At 42.8% G+C, this 12486-nt stretch overlaps 1 protein-coding gene across 1 annotated transcript in view; it reads left to right on the top strand.

Annotated features, from left to right (window-relative positions):
* Positions 1 to 6416, top strand: part of CREG2 (cellular repressor of E1A-stimulated genes 2) — a gene marked incomplete at both ends in the record, with an annotated part of 13175 nt that extends 6759 nt beyond the window's left edge. The window contains 2 exons of the mRNA XM_010135316.1: positions 4330 to 4443; positions 6280 to 6416. Of these exons, the coding sequence (XP_010133618.1) occupies positions 4330 to 4443; positions 6280 to 6416 (251 nt within the window). The remainder of the gene's footprint in view (positions 1 to 4329; positions 4444 to 6279) is intronic.
* Positions 6417 to 12486: the final 6070 nt, after the last annotated feature.

Raw genomic sequence — 12486 nt, 5'->3', positions numbered from 1 at the left:
CTCTTTCCCAGCTTGTTTTCCCTTTCATTCTGCTCAAGAAGTAGAGGGGTAGAAGCAGTGCTTTCCCATGGGGCTTGGAGAACTCCATGCAGGGGAAGATTTATGTATCCTAACAGGAAGGACAGAAGGTCCTGTCTCCTTGGGGGGTGGAGGGGAAGGATGGCAGGTCCTCGGTGGGAAAAGGAGGCTGGGGAAGGAGAAAAAGAAATTCCGCTCCGTAGACCCCTACTTCCTCCCCCAGTCCTTGGAGCATTATTGAAGTGTCCCACCTTCCTTCTCTCTACTCCTTCTCAGGAACACTTGGCTTTCCTTCCCACGTGGCTCCCAAACTCCTATTTTCCCTTTACTGTTCATCCGTACCAGATTGTTTCACCTCGCTGACAGACTGCAGAGGCTGAGAATGATCATAATACTCAGGGATACTTTTGGTCAAAAAACAGGAGACAGAGCATCGCCAGTCAGTGCAGGGATCTCAGCTGCAAAAGGGAATTCTAACAAAATCCCAACATCATCACCCTGTGCACCAGTATAACTGCACCAGCGTGAACTATGGGTTCATCAGATCTGGACTTGGCTAGTCGTTGCATAGGAACCTTCTAATTAAACTCCAAGAGATGGCTAGCGTAGTAAACAATTTAATGAGTACATGGCACTCTTTACTCTGATTCACTCTTGAACCATGGTCCAGAAAGTGTGCAAATGGTATGCAGCAAAATAAGCATGGTGTGATAATCAGCAGTGCACTTTGTGGCACTGCATCTCTGTTGGGAAATGTATTTCACTTGGAAACAGATTTCTTCTTAAGTTCAGTAAAGCCGACACCTTTATTAAGTGAATGCAGCTCATGGTCTCATCTCACCTGCTTGGAAGAGATGACTCCCTGCACTGGGTCAAACTCTGCATACTTAGTTTGCTCACTGTAAGCGGAGGAATAGAGACAATCAATTCTCTCTTCACAAATCAGATTAATATTTTAAGATGATCTCTTAATGCACTGTGTTCTTGTAAATTGCATAAACCAAATCTTCTTCCATTTTAATCTGGCTTCCCTCAATTTCTGCAACAAGGTGTATATATTTTAAATGAGCATTAAAAAAAAACAAAGTCTTCCTATTGCTTGGTCTCCTTCCACGGTTCCCTGCTTTCTCTTTTCCTCAGTTCATATTTTATCATAGCCTTCATGAAATCCTCTTCAGTAGACAGAGGACCTGATTCTGGTAAAGACAAGGCCTGAGAAGCCAGGATTCAAGATCTGTTCGCAATGGAGTTAGACTTGGTAGCTCTAAGTTTAGTGATATTTGATGGTTTTAAAAGTATAAAAGTAATCACATTATGAAGGAAATACCTTGCCAAAAATGGTGCAGAAACAGATTTACTTCAGAATATGAAGAGCTCCTTTGATAAAGAAAATACTAATGCTACTGTAAGATTAGAATACAAGGTTCCTATTCTGAAACAGAAAACCTATGATAAGAGGCAGTGCTAAAAGCAAAGCCAACAAATAACAGAGCATACCAAACTCAAATGTATCATTGTCCTCTTCAGCTCTTCCAAAATTTCATCTAACATAATCTCAATAAATAATTTGTTTGCCTCATTTCCCAGAAAACCAAACTGACCCACCAGAATATTATTCCAATGTGCAAAATTCAGTTTGAATAACTTTTGCTGGGAAGATAATATTGTGTGTGTTGACCAGTGTAACACCTAACTTGCGAGAACACACAGGAAATTGCAAACATGAAGGAGCCAGGGGAAAAAAAGGGAAATAAAACCATTCCAGATACGGATGTACAGTGTGTTTGACAGCCAAATATGTGGAGAGCAGTTTTTCCTATAAACTGGGGAAGAGTCGCATCTGACACGAGTCCTATCAGGCAAAACCATCTTGGCAGAGGCAGGAAGGATTCTTTGCTTAACCACAGCAATGTCAGGTCTGTTGCCTACTCAAACTCAATGGGTATGCTTTTAGAATAAACGTGTGTTTGCACGAAAAGATTAAATAATTGTAATTTGAGAAGATGTCAGACCAAAACCTCTCACTGCTTCTGATCACACCCAAATCTATCACCTCGAACCACTCTGAAATGCAGACATCCTTCAATAACAATCCCTTTCTAATGCCCCTCTGTAAGTAATTAACATCTTACCTAGGAGCTGTAACCCAAGAAAGGCACTTACAAATACTCCTGCTTTTCCTGGCTCTTCAGTTGTTTCACAGTTCTGCTAGGTTGCGGAGGAAATGGTTTCTAAAAGACAGATACATGGTTATTAGTTTAAAGCAATCTTCTGAACTGAACTTTTGCTCGTGAGAAGTCCCTTCCCTTCTGTATTTTTAAGATCATCAGGTTAAATATATAAACACATGTAGAGGGTGTTGACACAGTATTAAGTTTAAATGCAAAAGATAACAATAGATCAGGACATCACTTGAAATGGACTTTTAAGACTCTGCTGTCGAGGGCCTACAGTTGCAAGAGTGTGAATCTGCGCTGCCCTGGCTGCTGGACATGCAGACCCTCGGCTGGCACCCTTTGCATGTGGGATTCAGCTCCTCTCTCTACAGCTGTATACACTGTATTCACCTATAATTTATTTGTGGGTAAGCGTCTCATTGCACCATGGATGCTGAACAGCCACATAATACCCAAAGCCTACCAAAAAGAAATGCCAGGAGGTACAGGTGTCCCCAGGGCATGGAGCTGCACCACACAGGGGCAGGTTGCTCTCAGGTCAATGTAAGGCAGCTGGGGAACTGCACCTTCAGCATACAGTAGGAGTTACCATTGAGGATCTACAGTGTGCCAAGGTGACAAGGTAGACTCTGAACACTCACTTATAGAAATAAACCCAGTGCTAGGGCAGGGAAGGCAGATTTTCAGATACTCAGAACATCATTCATAATAAATTTTAAAAACTACTAGAGAAAATTAGACCGTTATTTATTGACGTGAACAGAAAGTTTGAGGTTGGTCTTTGGCAGCTGCCTGTCCTCCCATGTAGAAATCACGGTAGAGGAAAAAGAGCACAAGTGGAGTTTGTCCAGAGGTTGTTAAGCTGAACACCCCTTTCAGACAACTGCTGCTCCAGACTGAACAGGATGCTGAACAAACAAGCCAGAGGTGATGTGACTGCAAATGGCTCTTTGAAGCTCAGGCTACAGATGATGCCAAAGTGCTTACTGGTCATAGCTGAGTATTAATTAGCCCGCTGGACTTCCTTGCGTATCTCTGCTCCTGGCCCTATCTATAATAGCAGATACTTTATCCAGTGAGCTACACAGTCTTTCATAACCATCTGTGGGGAATCTGCAGGTGTTAAATTAGCTGCAGGAGGATGCCCATATGTTTCCTGTATGAAATAGACACATATTGAGAATTACAACAATAACAGAAGCCATTGAAGACTGCATGCAGTTAAGGCTAAAGGGCTCAAGCCATTATCTTTAAGTAAAATCAGACAGGGATGAGATGTAATTTACTGTGATTTGCTGCTTCAGATTAAAACTGGGCGAAGAATAAATGCAGTCTTTGTTTTCCAATGTAGTTTTCCAGGCTTATGTTCTTATCTGGGAAGACAGTCTCATGAGATGCTGAGTAGTCTCAAATTCCTGGCATTGGGACTTGGGGCTGCTCAGCGCTTGCCAGGATCAGGCCTTTGCATTTGTTTCATACAACCTTTTTTGTGACTGGTCAATTTACATATAATTTATATCCTCATATTGTATATGTCAGAGTCAGCAATCGCCCTGCAGCTACTAATGGGAGTTATTTATTATTACTGTATAGAAAGAGCCAAAAAGCAACAAGTACCTTCCCTGACTCAGTCTGAAGAATGAAGGCAGTTGGGAGAATTTTTTTTTTAATAGATCTTGTCTCTTTGGTGTAAAGCAGTTGAAAAATGAGTTAAAATGAACCAGGATGGAGTTTCTAGCATAGGCACAAAGAAAAGACCTTACTTTCTATGCAGTTATTTTGTAGGTATAGGCACTAACTAACCATCTCACTGATTCTTTTCAGAATCCTGAATTCAGGTCTGTACATATGTCTGGGAAAACTGCCATTTTCACATTTTTTACAATCTAATATACATTAATTCCATTTTTAGGAGCGTAAATTAAGATTAAGCAAATATCTACAGCAGAGATGTTTTTCAGGTGAGTATTTCCTCAAGACCCCCCCCCAGATGTTATATCTCGGTGTAGAAAAGACCTGCAACACTTGATAAAATACTGCAGGTTTTTATATGTGAGCAGGACCTGATACTTCTCCAAAACCCTTTAACAAATAAACTAAGCTATTACACATGAGCATTTTTCTCTATGCACAGAAAAAATGTAATCGATCCAGAGGATGCAAGGTGCACCAGGCTGACTCTCACAGGGCAGATGGTCACGGTGCCTCCGGAGGAAGTGGAATTTGCCAAGCAAGCAATGTTTTCCAGGTCTGTATATAACAGGCATGTAGTAGAGTGAAACCCACAGGTTTGAGACGAATATATAGTTGTGGCTGCTTGGTACGGAAAAATTTGAGCAGTGCCAAACCTGATCTTTACTTTGAGGCCACGAAGCATGTTGGCTCCTGTGTGGCTTGGAACGGCAACCGGAGCTGTGCGACCTCCTTTTAACTCTTGAGATAATGAATTATGGAAATGCAATTAGTCAGTGTTGGACTCCAGTAAATCACATGGTTTATAATCTGGGGATTATGAAAATATTTCACCTGGTTCCAAGGAGAGATTTCATTAATCCAGGGTGTATTTGTTACCTTTAATGATTCCTCCCCACCTTAGGACAGGTAATACTCTGCAGCCATAGCCCCCTATTCAGACAGAGCAGAGCTCTGCTGCTTTTGGGCTCACACCTATTTGCAGGATGGAGTTTACGGGTTTTATTTCCTCTCCTGACATACCATGACAGCTGCTGACCACAGGCATAATACTTACTGAACATTCTCCTTTGAACAGATGCAAGCACAATCCAGACACATACGTACTTGCTCAGGGTGTGTCCCCATGCCCTCCAGCGGCTCTTCAGAATAGCAGGCGTGAAAAGCCCAAATCTTAGCTGGGGCATGCACCTCCCACACAGGCTGCCAGGAATGGTCCTCCAGGCACACCCAGCCTGGTCAGTTATAGACTCCTAAGAAACTGGAATGAGCTGGGATCCAAAACAGCCCACAGGCGATATTCTCTCTGGCCTGATGGAAGGGGTTAGGGTGGGACTCTGTCAGTGGGTGCTCCATCAATAGCAAAGATGGGACCATGTACAGATGGGGGTATATTGGCACACAAGCCTTTTTTACAAACTTTGCAGAAATCAGATTCCTATGTGAGCCAGAGTCCACCAGCACCTTGGCAGTGGATGCTCCATTGCCAGGGAGAAAAAGCCAGACCAACACAATGAGGGCTGCCGAGGCTAACCCCATCCAAGTCCTGGAGCAGCTGGAGCCACTTCCCAGTGCCACAGTCGTGGATGCTGAAAGGGACAAATCAGAAAATGATGGGAACCCCAGCTCAATCCAGAGGTTGCCAAACCAACCGTCTACTCTGCAGAGTCCTCAGCAGGGGCAGACAGGCACTGGGCCAACCCTGTCCGGACTTTCACTACTTCCCCCCATGCTCCTCTGAACACTGTGCCTCGAGCTGTTGCGTCTGCTACATGCACCATTGCTGAGCACTTCACAGCATCCTCTGCAGAGGCACCTGCAGGGGCCTGATGACCACACATCTCTACCCAGTATTGCTGGTGGGGAGGGTCTCTTTGAGCTAGCTGTAAAAGCAGGCCCAAGAAACGAGACAGAAATACAGGCCAAGAAGGCTTTAACAGGCTCAAAGACTCTGTGCTCTGCCTGCCAGACAGTTTTATTAGCTCTCCTGACGTACCACCACAACTGCTACAAAAACTGTAGTATTTTCAGAACAGATATCCTTTGAACAGATACAAGCACAACCCTGACACACCTTGGGAGAATCTCTTCTAGCTGTTTTTCACTTACTTACAGACCAAACAACATTTGCCTTTAGAGATGGGGTTCTGCAACAGGAGAAGGTTGTCTTTGCTGGCTGCCTGCGTTGCATTTCTTGCCAGACTGGGGTGTGGAAGATCATAAACCTTACCGCAAGGGAGGGCAAAAAAGATAGATGGTGGTGGTTCTCAGACCTCAGGTTTCACTGTGGCTGAACACACTAGGCTGCAGAAAAAAGCAGACTATGCATATGCTTTGGCACATCCTTTCTTTTTTTTTTTTTCTTTTCTTTTCCTTTTCTGTGTACTTCCAGGCACCCAGTGGTAAGAAAGTGGCCTCGTAGCTATGAGTGGTTCTTCATGAAAATGAACATTGAGCACATCTGGCTTCAAAGCTGGTATGGAGAAGTTTCTGCCATTGCTGTAGAAGAGTATTTAAAAGCAGCTCCAAGTAAAGGATGATTGAATGGGCTTCTAGATAGAGATCTGAGTTTCCTTTCCAAACACTTTTAAAATTTCATGCTGGATGGTTACTTTACAGTGATTTTTTTTTTCCCCCCAAAGGCTTCAGAATAGCCCAGTCTCACACAGAGAAGAGTGAAAATAAACCAACATAGACTTTCAAATTATAAAGGAAAGATGGATACTAGCCCTACCCTGCAATGTACAAACTTGTCATTTCAAACAGGCAATGCATCATCTTAAATGCTGCTTAAAAATGCTTTGTATCTGTTTGTTTTGACTTCTATTGCTGTGCACCCACAGGGAAACTACTGTGTGTGCTAAATATAATGTTCTGATTTACAGACAAAGCAAATTGCCTACTCAGAACCCTCTATGTATTGTGGAGGTATTACTGCTGCTTGATCTCACGTGATTTGTTACGTACTCTAAGGGAAACATAACAACTGCAAATTTTGCTATTTAAGTTTAAAAAAATTTTTTTTTTTTTGCTAAAGCTGTCCTCATTTGCTAACTTACATTTTCTATGTGTGCTTTTCCCTAATTGGATAATTTGATATTTCACTTGGAAGTTCAGTAGAAATTCTCTGTTTTAGTAGAAAACATATAAGCAGCTCAAACAACACAGCTTCAATATAACTTGTCTCTCACTGACACAAAGCTGGTTAAACACATTAAGGGCCAAAACCAAATCAGCCTCACAAAGACTATAATACAAGTATAAACACTCTCATAAGAAGAATTGAAGTAAATGTTCTCAGCTAGCCTGTTCCTGTTATGAGACAGGAAAAGTATCTTAATAGCCTGTAGTCCAAATTTTGCATCCCTTCTCCAACCACCATTTTATTTTTAACTCATTTGTTCAACGGATTTTTGTAAACCATCACTAACTCATCTAGGGGTGGAGCCAGTCCCTTAAATGTTTCCTCACCAAGTTTTAGAGGGCTTGTTCATGCATTTATTTTTCAAAGAAGCCTAAAGATAGATATTTCAGGCCATGAAAAACTGATTTTCCTAGTGTGACAAGTGTGTTGCAAACACATTATGAATAAGCACCTCATGTGATAATACCAGAAGAGTTCAAAGGTATTTTATTCACCTTCAGGCCTTTCTCTAGATGTCCTGGTAAACTTATTCTGCAGTTCCTAAGGGTATCATGGTAAGAAAGGTCCCAAGTCTAACCAGACAAGTCATTACACAGTTTGCAAATTATACAGCTGTTCTCCCTGTTGCATTAAGAAAGAGACACATTGAGATGGGGTTTCTCTGCCTGTGGGGAAGGTCTTCCAGCATCCTTGGGAGAGCCCCCAGGCTCTGGACATTGGCCTGCACCACAGCTGGGCTAGGAAGCCTGGATCCCTGGACAAGTGACCTGAGCTTGTACAGGTTAATCCTCAGAGATAGCTCAGAGGCAGCTGCCTGAGCTGTGACCAGCTGGAAGCCAATTATATGTAGCTGAGCTGATTTTCTTTGGCTCAGGCATGGAGAGAGGGAGTCATTCCCTGAAAAGAGTTGGGCACCATGCTGGTTACTAGGAGCCACTTAGCCCTTCAGTGAGTTCAAAGCTCTGGGCATCACTACCATTTGTGATACTCTGTAAGAACTAAAGAGAAATGCAGGGGGAAAACTTTGTTTAGATACTTGCTGAGCATTTTTTTTCTTGTCTCATTGCCAGAGACTCTGTTAGCAATGCAGATCTTTTGCAGAGGGAACTATGCAAAAGGAGGAAGTCTCCTGCCTGACTTTGTCCCCTTTTTTTTATTTCTCGGCAGATGAGCAGTGTTTTCCCATTTCAGTTTGCCCCTGAATCTTGCACTATGTAGTACTGAAGCAAAACAGCCCACCCTGTACGGGTATTATCGAATACTATCATGTGAAAACCCCCTTGATTCCTATAATTTTGCCGTGGAGACCTTTGTCCAGAATGGATTTGATATCCATTAATGAGACTTTTAAAACTGACTTCAACAGGCAGAGTACTAGACCCTGTAAGGGAATCTACACAGGTCTAACATTTTCTGGGCAACTTTAGTTACATGTTTCATTATCTCAGTTCACTACTATTCCCAGAGAAACCTGAACCTGCCTATTCTGTCACCCACCCCTAAGCGCACGCACGCATGCTCACACACACAAGTTAAGAAAATCCAGCATACAAGCTTAATGTTTAAACAAGCTGAAGAAGAGAGGAAGAATTTTAGAAATGCTGCTGTTACTATACTCTCAATTTCACCTACATCCTCAGACAGCCTGGTAACAGCAACATGGTCCTGTGTTCTATCCGTTAACTTATTAGCACTCTTGCCTTAGAACAGTAAGGGATTGTATTAACAGTGTTCAGCAGAGTTTAACTGTTTAAGAAGTTAGTGTGCACTAAGAAAAGGTTTGAATTTACAATACCCTACTTGCTATAGGCTATCTCCCTGCACGCCTAGATTAATTGAGTAGCTTCTGGACTGCAAATTGACACATTCATCAAGAAGCTTTTCTGTATGGACCTGCCGTGAGGCTCCTGGCGGGACCTCAAAACATGAAACAGTGATGGCCTGTAAAGTGACAATAGGGGCTTCGTGAAGAAATGCCATCTTAAATCACATCTTCTCATTTCGTGCTTCTTTCTCCCAAGGAATAGCTACCATAAAAGTCCTTGAAAGACCGTAGAAATTAATCAAAAGTATACCTGCAAGTTTTGAATTGAATTTTCTGGAGAAAAACAAAGGTAGGACGAAGTAGTTTGCTTAACTGGGCTTTACATTATTAATTACATACTACTTCCAATTTAACTGACAAATGTCTCAAGTGGTATCGGTCATCACGTGGTAAGTGATGTTTGTTAAACATTTTAACCCAAAGAGTGTTATTAAGATATCATAATAAAATCATAGTTCCTTGGGACTGTAAAGAGCCTGATCTTGCTTCAGTTCAATTCGGTAGCAAAACTCTCACTTATGTATTGTGTTTTAATTATTAGATCAAATAAACATTTTTATAAAAGATCTTGATAAGCACTTCTGAATTTATTAAGCATTTCCACTAGCTGATATGTAATTTATTTCCATGTGCTCTGTATCTGAGTTATTTCTGTAGCTTACCCCCCCGCCAAGAGCTTGTTGTGCAATCTGTATTATTTAAAACCTTAACTGTGGTTTTGCAATATTTAAGAGATGCATTTAGTCATGTCTGTATACTTGCTGAAAAAAGGAAGATGAAGTTCTAAGCTTGGGTTCTCACTTTCTGCTCATTTGTGCAAACATAATGCATGTACGGGATTCAAGTACAGCCAGTTTGAACTTCTGTTCTTACCTAACCAAAGAATGCTCCATTTCTGATGAAACCTTCATCACTTTGGTGGATGAAATGCAACCTGTCTCATTTCTGTTTGTGTATTGCAATTTGCAGTGTATTTTGATTTCTAAAGATACTGAATGTTATTAAGAAAATGCCTATCGAGAAGAAATGCAAATAAAACATATTTCAAAGTGGAAACTGCAGTGAGAATATTCTTGAGTCTGCAGAACAGCATTAGCCAGAGTAACTGACCTTTTACTGACAGCCATTAGAATTTCCATCTGATCTGAACATCTGCCTTTTTTTTTTCCCCCACCAGTTTTCCTGAACCAAGCTAATTTCTCTCAAAATATTTCTGGGAATTGAGACTCAGATCTGCCTTGGTACAGCCTTGCTTTTCTCTGGGGAGAAAAGTCAAGCCAAGCTCCTTTTATCTTTCGCCTTTTCATTACTATCAGCTTTGCTTTCGCTGTGGCCATTAAATGTCACTCTTGACATTTGCTCCTCTTTTCTGCATGTGGGGACTGAGCTCTCACCTCTCAGGTGTGCATTAACGGGGTTTTGGAGGTTTCCTCTGTGCTATGTCTTCCCTTGCTAGCCTTGCTCTTATAAGTTATTTTCCTCTGGCACATTTCCTTAAGCCAAGGCTGACAATTTGCCTTTTCATTTTGCTTTCCTGCACCATCTCCTTTCAACAAAATTCAAGCTCTCCCACTAAAATTCCCACTACATACCTGGTAAAGGTCATAGGAAAGAGCCTGCATTTCCTACTTACGCCTTACAGTCTTTGCCTTGCCACTGATTGGTCTGCACGCGCTGTGAGGACCGTGACAACAGTTTCCTAACCTGTACGAATCACAGTCAACATCAGTCTCCTATTTCCAGTGACTCCATATTCCTAAAAGAACATTTCCTGCAGCTGTTCTTTTCCTTTGTAGTGACTCTTCTTACTTCTATCCTGTTCCGGAGAGATGTCGGTTCTGATTACACTAAGTATCTTTCACTTTTTTACAAAAAAAAAAAATTCTCATTTGTGCAACATTTTTGGGCTCACTAAAGTACCAACACTTTTTTTTATCTGCTTTTTGCCAAACACTGAATTCATGCTCCTTCTGAATCGTCTCTCTCTTGCTATCCTTCAGCACAGCTCACCCTGCCTCTATCCTGCCACCACCTCCACGTGCCCTCTCCTAACATCTTCCTGCTCCTGTATTGCCTTGTCCTTTTTCCTACCTTTTCCCCCATTAACTCTAGTTTTCCTGTGTTCTTCCCTCAACTTCCAATTCCTTCTCCACAGCCCCTTCCACATTACTTTGTCTGCTCAGTCTCAGCTGACTCCTTGATTTTGTTACTTTAATCTTGTTCTCAACAATGCTCAGTGCCTTTGGAAAGAGTCCCAACGTTGCCAAGTATTTCTGAGGAATGCTGAAGAGTTACTTTGAAGAATACTTTGGGTTTGAAGACACGTTTGTTTGTTTGTTTAAACACCAACTCTGGAACAGAAATGGGAACATACTGGCCTTGGTGCTGACACAGGGTAGGGCAGTTCACCGAGCTCATGGCTTTTGTCCAATAACACCTTCTACACAAATTATTCCAGACTCTACTAGACCCTGTTGGTGTCAGCAGCCACAACATATAATCATGATTAGGAAGGACATTACCTAAGTTTGACAACATAGGTAACAATGTAAGATCACACAGCTGCTGACTTCTGAAGGAAAAACAGGTGATGAGGCCATTGAAAAATACCGGTAGCCGGCAAAAACAAGCGATCCATTTCAGTAGCCAGAAAAAGGTACAGATAGCTTGTATGAAACAACAGGTAAGACTTTGAACGTGTTTAAGAAGAGGTATATATAAAATAATTATATGTAATGGAAAACAAATCCATAAAACAATATTTTTCAGTACCTTAATCTCTTATTGCAATACGTTTTTCTCCAGTCTGGCCTGTTTTTTTTTACATGGCACTGAGCCTCTAACCATTTTTCATCTGTCTGAAATGAGCTCCTCACAGCACAGCTGCCTTTTGTATCTGAGCTTAGGTGGTCTTGTTCGCTTTCCCCTGCATTGCTGTACCCCCCTCTATACCTGGCTGGTTGCTGACCCCCCCTTTTCCCCATCTGTTCTTGCTTCCAGAGCTCATCTTCCACTCGGGAGGGCATGCTTTACCCTTGCATGGAATCACAGAATCGCAGCATAGTTTGGGTTGGAAAGGTCCTTAAAGATCGTCTAGTTCCAATCCTGCTGCCATGGGCAGGGACACCTTCCACTAGACCAGGTTGCTCAAAGCCCCATCCAGCCTGGCCTTGAACACTGCCAGGAATGGAGCATCCACAGCTTCTATGGGCAACCTGGTCCACTGTCTCACTACCCTCACGGTGAAGAATTTCTTCCCTACATCTAATCTAAGGCCAGGAGTGCCGCAGAGGGTGGAGTAGCGACTAATTTAAATTCACCTGTGTGTCCCTGGCCAAGCGGGTGCACTGGACTCAGAGCTGCCGCCCATTGCTATGGTTAAAGGCCAAGCCACCTCCAAGAGCTCGTTTGTACCGGGAGGCCGGTGCGCGGGAGGATGCGGCGGACGCTCTCCGCGCACGATCTCCGGAGACGCTTCAGGTTAATGCTCCGCGGGGCCGGGGGAAGGGGGCAGCTTGCTCCCCTCTCCCGAGCTTGTGCGCCCCGGGCGGCCCAACCGAGTGCTGCAGACCACAGGGGCCCCAGGCCGCTCCTCAGCGCCAGGGCCGAGGGCACAGCGGGACGGGGCG

The sequence above is a fragment of the Buceros rhinoceros genome, unplaced genomic scaffold, assembly GCF_000710305.1.
Source record: "Buceros rhinoceros silvestris isolate BGI_N320 unplaced genomic scaffold, ASM71030v1 scaffold46504, whole genome shotgun sequence".
Classification (NCBI taxonomy): Eukaryota; Metazoa; Chordata; class Aves; order Bucerotiformes; family Bucerotidae; genus Buceros; species Buceros rhinoceros.
Note: the sequence above shows the minus strand (reverse complement) of the source record. Positions and strands in the feature narration are given on the sequence as shown.